Genomic DNA, 9033 nt, shown 5'->3' with positions numbered 1-9033 from the left:
TGAAAATGAATAAGCTCCACGGAACATGGGATTTCCGGGGAAACAGAGGTCATTTCTCTTACTTTCATGTGTCCCTGCATTCAAATTGCCTGGGGCCTTGGGCAGAGCGAGATACAAAGCATTGTTCAGTTGATGCCTGGATCTAAAAATTTACAAAATGGTACAAAGAGAAGATCTAAATATTTCACCCTTTGAAATTTTGCTGCATCATTGTAGATAGAACATACAGAATATTGACTAGGAACTGAGTTATGTACTGTTCAGATACAATAATGTCCTAAACGTCATTTTGAACGCAGGGGGTGGCTCACAGGCTGCGTAACCGGCTTGCAGACCTCACATGGGCGCTCCTCCGCCTGCAGCACAACGTGACACGTAAGCACCGTCTGCTGCTCATATGGCAGCTGCTGCTCAGCCTATCCGCAGCTACGCACCAGGCCCTGCCTCTGTGGGACAGGAGCGCCTCACACCGGCTACGTAAAACCACTGTCTCACCGCTCACATTACACGGGGCCTCATATCTGAATGGCTGTTTCAGACATTTTGTTAACCAAATTTCTCGTTCATCTAAAAGTATGCTGTTCCCACAGATGCCCACCTAATTCTGTGAAAAAGCAATGATACAGTCAACCTATGGACCTGGTAATACGGCCATGATCCAAATACAAGAATAAGTAACGTTCCTCCAGCAGTTGCTACAAAATGCTAAAATGCTAACATTTCTTACAGCGTGTTAGTGGTTCATATTCTTATCTTGCCTATATCTTCATATTATGTGCATAAATGTCTTTTTGCACTTAGAAATGGAATAGGATTCCCAAATGAGATTGAAATAGGAAAAACCTGTGGAGCTCTCTAAAATACGAATGTTTATATGCTCCTCCTCCCCATGAAGATGGTCAGGCAGCCTAGTGGGTGCACTTGGTTGAGTGTCTGACATGTGATTTCAGCTCAGGTTGTGATCTCAGGGTTGTTGGACCGATCCCAGCATCAGGCTCTGCGCTCAGGTTACAATCTGCTTGAGATTCTTTCTCCGTCTCCCTGCAACCCTCTTGCTCATGCTCTCTCTTTCTCAAATTAAATAATACATATATACATATATGTATATATATGCATAAGATCTGGTAAGAAAAATCAGCATCTCGGGGAGTTGTGTGAAACCATGAACTTGGATTTTGAGCACTCATTTGCACAAAAGAATGTGGTAAGAAAATTCCCTTGAGACTTATCACCGGAAATTTTAGATGATCCACGTAGGTCACAAACATCTTAATCACTCTGGCATTCAATGTGTTCCATCAAAGGGTCTTCCCCGCCCAGTCATCTGGAGTCCTGGCCCCTGCAAAGCACCTTCTTCATTGCTCCCGTCACATCCTTGTTCCGCAGCGTATATATGATGGGGTTGACCGTGGGGGTGACGATGGCGTAGAACAAAGAAACAAACTTTCCCTGATCCTGGGAGTAGTTGTTGCTGGGCTGGAGGTAAGCATAGATGGCCGTGCCATAGAACAGGGAGACCACTGTGATGTGGGACCCACATGTGCCAAACGCTTTCCTCTGCCCTGTAGATGACTTTATTCTTAAGATCGCCCTGACAATCCAACCATAAGAAAAGATGATTAATGCCACAGGTATGAGGAGAATGATCACACCAAGAAAGAAAAGCTCAGATTCATTCACAGTGGTGTCAACACAGACAAGCTTGAGCAGTGCGGGGATCTCACAAATGAAGTGGTCTATTTTATTTCTCCCACAAAGTGGTAAAAGGAAGATGAGCACTGTCTGCGCTAAGGAGTTGCCAAAACCAATGAACCATGATGCAGAAGCCATGAGGGCACAGAGACGGGGGTGCATGATCACGGTGTACAGCAGGGGCTTGCAGATGGCTGCATAGCGGTCAAACGCCATGACCCCTAACAGAATGCATTCTGTGCATCCCAGCCCTAAGAAGACAAACAGTTGAACTACACAGCCACCAAACGAGATGGACTTGTCTGCTGTCCTGAGATGAACCAGGAGCTGAGGGACACTGCTGGTCGTGTAACACAGGTCCAGAAAGCTTAGGTTGGAGAGGAAAAAGTACATGGGAGTATGTAGATGTGGGTCGAGGTGGGCCAAGGCAATGATGGTGGCGTTTCCCAGCAGAGTGAACAGGTAGAAGATCAGGAGGACCACAAAGAGGACTAGCTGCAGTTGAGGCCGGTCAGAGAACCCCAGCAGGATAAACCCCGTGAAAGAGCTGCCATTCTTCTGTTCCATCCTCTGTTAGCGCATGTTTCCTGTCAGGACCCAGCGTTTAGCAACTTTTAAAAGAAACCTTCAAAAAAAAAAAAAAAGTTGGTGCCGGTGAAGGTGGATCTCTCATGTTATAAAACATGGCCATGGCATACTAAAATTAACTATTTCAATAAATGATTGAAATTGACATAACTTATACCAGTTTACTTCCACATTATCACAAAAAGTAAATCTTTAATATGTAATATGGGAAAAATGAAATAATGGACTTTATGTTGGCATCGGTTATAGGTATGAAAGGTCTTTTGGTCTGAACTTAATGGGACTTAAAGGACGTAAGTATGTACATACATTTTAGAGATAATAAGGATGAAGGAAATAGAAGGAGAACAATCAGAAAGAATAAGAAGGAGATGCAGACAGAGGGAGGACATTATTGCAAATATGTATCTTGTGTTTTACAAAACTGGATTTGTACACACCTTACCTGCAATGGAATATAATACAAAAGACACTCAAAAATGTGTTCAGATATAGGAATTTAAGAGCTAGAATGTACATGAAAAAGTGCTCACATCACTCGGCATCAGGGAAATACAAATCAAAACCACAATGAGATCCCACCTCACACCAGTCAGAATGGCTAAAATTAACAAGTCAGAAAATGACAGATGCTGTCAAGGATGCAGAAAAAGGGGAACCCTCCTACCCTGTTGAGAATGCAAGCTGGTGCAACCAGTCTGGAAAACAGCATGGAGTTTCCTCAAAAAGTTGAAAATAGAGCTACCCTACGAAACAGCAATTACACAACTGGGTATTTACCCTAAAGATAGAAATGTAGTGATCCGAAGGGGCATGTACATGCAAATGTTTATAAAAGCAATGTCGGGGCGCCTGGGTAGCTCAGTGGGTTAAAACCTCTGCCTGTGGCTTGGGTCACGATCCCAGGGTCCTGGGATCGAGCCCTGCATCAGGCTCTCTGCTCTGAGGGGAGCCTGCTTTCTCCTCTCTCTGCCTGCCTCTCTGCCTGCTTGTGATCTCTGTCTGTCAAATAAATAAATAAAATCTTTAAAAAAAAAAAAAAAAAAGCAATGACCACAAGAGCCAAACTATGGAAAGAACCTAGATGTCCATCAACAGATGAATGGATAAAGAAGATGTGGTATATATGTACAATGGAATACTATGCAGCCATCAAAAGAAATGAAATCTTGCCATTTGCAATGACATGGATGGAACTAGAGGGTATTATGCTGAGTGAAATAAGTCAATCGGAGAAAGACAACTATCATATGATCTCCCTGATATGAGGAAGTGGAGATGAAATGTGGGGGCTTTCGGAGGTAGGAAAAGAATAAATGAAACAATAAATGAAACAAGATCGGGGGGAGACAATCCATAAGAGACCCTTAATGTCACAAAACAAACTGAGGGGGGCAGGGGGTTAGGGGTAAGGAGAGGATGGTGGGGTTATGGGCATTGGGGAGGGTATGTGCTATGGTGAGTGCTGTGAAGTGTCTAAACCTGGTGATTCACAGACCTGTACCCCTGGGGCTAATAATACATTACGTGTTTATTAAAAACATTTTTTAAATTTTAAAAAAAGAGCTAGAATGTATATATACAAATAATTCAGTTACATTCAAAATATCAGTAGTAATTCTGCATTTAAACATTGTGTCAGAATTACCTCTCTAAGATACTGTATTTATGAAAGCTACATGTTTGGAATTTGAGTTTCCTTAGAGTAGTAAAACTACTAAACACACACTCAGAGAGAAAATGAAAACACCACCATTTAAATACCGTGCTTAAACCTGGCAAGCCAGAAAGGGCTGGCAAGATGTATTTAGGGCACTAAATGAGAAGAACATGCAGCCAAGAATACTTTATCCAGCAAGACTGACATTTAAAACAGATGGAGAGATAAAGAGTTTCCAAGACTGGCAAGGCTTAAAAGAGTATGCGACCACCAAGCCGACACTGCAGGAAATATTAAGGGGGGTTCTATAAAAGAGGAAAAATCCTAAGAATATCATTGAACAGACAAAAAAGACAGTCTCTTCAATAAATGGTGTTGGGAAAACTGGACAGCTATATGCAGAAGAGTGAAACTCGACCATTCTCTTACACCATACACAAAGATAAACTTGAAATGGATAAAAGATCTCAACGTGAGACAGGATTCTCTATCAGAATCATAGAGGAGAACATAGGCAGTAACCTCTTCGATATCAGCCACAGCAACTTCTTTCAAGATATGTCTCCAAAGGCAAAGGAAACAAAAGCGAAGATGAACTTTTGGGACTTCATCAGGATCAAAAGCTTCTGCACAGCAAAGGAAACAGTCAAAAAAACAAAGAGGCAACCCACGGAATGGGAGAAGATATTTGCAAATGACAGTACAGACAAAAGGTTGATATCCAGGATCTATAAAGAACTCCTGAAACTCAACACACACAAAAAAGACAATCATATCAAAAAATGGACAGAAGATATGAACAGACACTTCTCCAATGAAGACATACAAATGGCTATCAGACACATGAAAGAATGTTCATCATCACTAGCCATCAGGGAGATTCAAATTAAAACCACATTGAGATTATGCTGAGTGAAATAAGTCAAGCAGAGAGAGTCAATTATCATATGGTTTCACTTATTTGTGGAGCATAACAAATAGCATGGAGGACAAGGGGAGTTAGGAGAAGGCATTTGGGGGAAATTGGAAGGGGAGGTGAACAATGTCTCTCATGGACATGAGTCCATGAACTATGGACTCTGAAAAACAATCTGAAGGGTTTGAAGAGGTTGGGGGGGGAGGTTGGGGGAACCAGGTGGTGGGTATTAGAGAGGGCACGGACTGCATGGAGCACTGGGTGTGGTACAAAAACAATGAATACTGTTATGCTGAAAATAAATTTTAAAAAAATGATTAAAAAAAAAAACACATTGAGATACCACCTTATACCAGTTAGAATGGCCAAAATTAGCAAGACAAGAAACAACGTGTGTGGGAGAGGATGTGGAGAAAGGGGAACCCTCTTACACTGTTGGTGGGAATGCAAGTTGGTGCAGCCTCTTTGGAGAACAGTGTGGAGATTCCTCAAGAAATTAAAAATAGAGCTTCCCTATGACCCTGCAATTGCACTACTGGGTATTTACTCCAAAGATACAGATGTAGTGAAAAGAAGGGCCATCTGTACCCGAATGTTTATAGTAGCAATGGTCACAGTTGCCAAACTGTGGAAAGAACCAAGATGCCCTTCAATGGACGAATGGATAAGGAAGATGTGGTCCATATACACTATGGAGTATGATGCCTCCATCAGAAAGGATGAATACCCAACTTTTGTAGCAACATGGACAGGACTGGAAGAGATTATGCTGAGTGAAATAAGTCAAGCAAGAGAGTCAATTATCATATGGTTTCACTTATTTTCAGAGCGTAACAAATAACACGGAGGATATGGGGAGAAGGAGAGGAGAAGGGAGTTGAGGGAAATTGGAGGGGGAGATGAACCATGAGAGACTACGGACACTGAAAAACAACCTGAGGGTTTTGAAGGGGCGGGGGGGAGGTGGGAGGTTGGGGGAGCCAGGTGGTGGGTATTATGGAGGGCACGCATTGCATGGAGCACTGGGTGTAGTGCAAAAACAATGAATTCTGTTACGCTGAAAATAAATAAAAATAAATAAAATAAATAAATACAGTGCTTAGCTTTGTCTAAAGATGCTTAAAATTACTGTATCAATTTTCAGGAACTCTGAAAATACTTTGGTCGTGCATAGTCAGATGGAATCAGAACCCTAAAATTCAGTGGCCACAACTTTCCTCTTCCTTCTGCACACTTGTCTCACACATTGGCAACCAGAGCACATGAAATTCCTGAAAAAGGTTGTACTATTCACCATTCACAATCTAATCAGAATAAATATTTTAAAAAGTTACCCAACTGTATAATCTACATACAAAGTGCAATGCTTTACACCACTTCTATGATGAAGTAATCAACTAGATAAATATATAGAGATAAAGACAGATTTATTCTCAAAGCAATGACAGGTAAATACCTATAATGGAAGACTTTGAGTACTACACAAAAAATGATAGAAAAGGATATTCTGGTACTATCTAATACTCAGATACCCATCAACATTAGGTTAGTACCTTCTCGAAGCTGTCTTGCAGAGTTAATGATGCTGAATCAGACACGTTACCAGCGCTTGGGTGAATCTGATGACCCTATACTTCCAATTGCTTAGTACTGAAGAAGCAGTTGTAAACCAACGAAAGAGGCTCAGAAAATGAGTGTTTCAGTTCTTTCATGTTCAAATGCTTAGGCATACAGTTCATTTCTTATTCTTCTAAGACTAAAAATCTGATTCACGTTTCAGGGCAGACTCACTAGTGTGTGAAAGAAATTGGTACAAAACTGGCATAAAATAAGTTTTATGGACTCAGAATAGAGGATACAGAATTTCACATTATTTTATACTTCCTTGGATTTCTTGTAGATTTGCATTTAGTTGTATCCACCAAAAAAAAAAAAAATCTATCCACAAAAACTTTCTTAATGGAATTAGTTATAAAGGTATCTGAGACAGTGTAAACGTGCAACAACAGGGAATGTGCCCAGACTCACATCTGCTCAGAAGAGCAAATTAAAAAAAGAAAAAACATAGTTCAGTTTCATGCCCACACACACAAATACAGATAAATTATCTGAAAGAAATTGCTGGCATTTTCAAGGTGTCTAATAAAGGCATTACTCACCAAAGTAAGGAGGACAAAAGGGAAATGTTAACTCATCCAAGGAAAACAACAATATCATATTGTACCATCACAATAAATAGTGATATATATATATATATATATATTTTTTTTTTAAATATTTTATTTATTTATTCGACACAGATATCACAAGTAGGCAGAGAGGCAGGCAGAGAGAGAAAGGGGGAAGCAGGCTCCCTGGTGAGCAGAGAGCCCGATGTGGGGCTCAATCCCAGGAACCTGGGATCATGACCTGAGCTGAAGGCAGAGGCTTAACCCACTGAGCCACCCAGGCGCCCCAATAGTGATATATTTTAATGTTATCCTATCAATAAGGACTAAGAAGGAAGGAGAGAGAAGACAAAACTCTGAACTTGTACAAATGGTTTCTTTCTTTTCCAGATTATAGATGTATGTGTATGTGTGTACACGTATATCTAAAGAATGCTGAATGGCTTCTGATGAGTACAAAAATGAATACGATTTTAGGTTGAAAAATAAAGTATCAGGCAAAGGAGATGCCCACTAAAAGAGACAAAAAGAATGGGATTGTCTGTGGAGGTTACAATTGCTTCTAGTGCCTTCCTGGAGAGAACCCTGGGAGGGAACAGGAATACTCTTGCCATTGTCCACCATCTTATTTCTTTTTTTTCTCACATTACGTCTAGGAAAACTATTCCCCTTGAGTGGCACTGGACGTGAGTTAGAGCAGGCTGCATAACGCATTCTTCAGATCTCAACAGCTTGTCCTGCTGATCTAGCTCACTTTCCTCCCTTCCACCTCCCCCGCTCGGCATCCATCCCTCTCCAATCTCTGTGCACCACCACAGAGCACATCTTCCCAGAGAAAGGACTGTGTAGCCTAAGGTTAAGTGGAAAACTTCATTTCCTCTACTTCTTACCACGTTAAAGACCTGTGTGAGTAGATTAAAAACCATCATCTCTATGTAGTTAGGTATCAAATGCCTGAATGCAGTAAGAGACATTCATTCCTCTTGGACAAACTATGTAAATAATCCTGGCTGGAACAGTAAGCATACCTGTCCTATGTAAGGAGCACAGAGTGCCGTCTCTAGCAATTATCATGATGTGATACGGTAGAGGCAACTCCAGCTACAAATCCACACATAAATTATTATCTTGCATACAAAACCATGCATCCTTGAGAAAAGCACAGGTTATACATGGAGAAAGAAGAGTTATTAGGTGAAATAAAAATATATAGATTCCAGGGGCGCCTGGGTGGCTCAGTGGGTTAAGCCTCTGCCTTCGGCTCAGATCATGATCCCAGGGTTCTGGGATCAAGCCCTGCGTCAGGCTCTCTGCTCAGCAGGGAGCCTGCTTCCTTTCCTCTCTCTGCCTGCCTCTCTGCCTACTTGTGATCTACCTGTCAAATAAATAAATAAAATCATATATATATATATATATATATATATATATATATTCTACAAAACAGAAACAATGGCATTTTATGTAATAATCACCATCTAAAAACAATCTCAAAAAACACAATTCTACAATAATAATTATGAGAATGGGCATTAAATGGAAGAGGTTGAATGTTTCGTACCAGCACTTGAAAGCTGATAGAGCTGTTACCGCCTGTTCAACGCTGACACATAAGTCTAAAACTTCAGGTGGAAGAGTCCATATTTCTTGAAAATCACATACTCAGTAAGCAAATACACATTTTAAATATCAAAAATCTTGTGAAAATGTCTGTATTGAAGATATTTCAAATATATAACAGTCACCAAACATAACTGACATACAAACTCTGCCCTATCCAGTTCCTGAATGAATCTTGGAGCAGTGTTGGCAGTGGTAGGAATGAATCACTACTACTTTAATAAAGCTTCTGTCCTCTAGTCTGAGCTGACCCCAATATACTAGAAAGGTCCCCAAGGTCAATGCGGAATGAGCTAGTGAGGGGGAAGGCAGCTTTCACAACACTGGAAATGACAGGTCGCATGAACACGGACAGTGCTTTCCACCAGGTTCCACGGGAGAAGAGGATCAAG

The 9033-nt window shown here is 41.0% G+C and overlaps 1 protein-coding gene across 1 annotated transcript; it reads right to left on the bottom strand.

The window, feature by feature from the left end:
- Positions 1-1320: 1320 nt before the first annotated feature.
- Positions 1321-2259, bottom strand: LOC125102000 (putative olfactory receptor 2B8). The gene has a single exon (XM_047732689.1). The coding sequence runs from the start codon at positions 2257-2259 to the stop codon at positions 1321-1323; it is 939 nt and encodes a 312-aa protein (XP_047588645.1).
- Positions 2260-9033: the final 6774 nt, after the last annotated feature.

This window comes from Lutra lutra, chromosome 6, assembly GCF_902655055.1.
Source record: "Lutra lutra chromosome 6, mLutLut1.2, whole genome shotgun sequence".
NCBI lineage: Eukaryota > Metazoa > Chordata > Mammalia > Carnivora > Mustelidae > Lutra > Lutra lutra.
The sequence above is the reverse complement of the archived record's forward strand: the minus strand, read 5'-3'. Positions and strand labels throughout refer to the sequence as shown.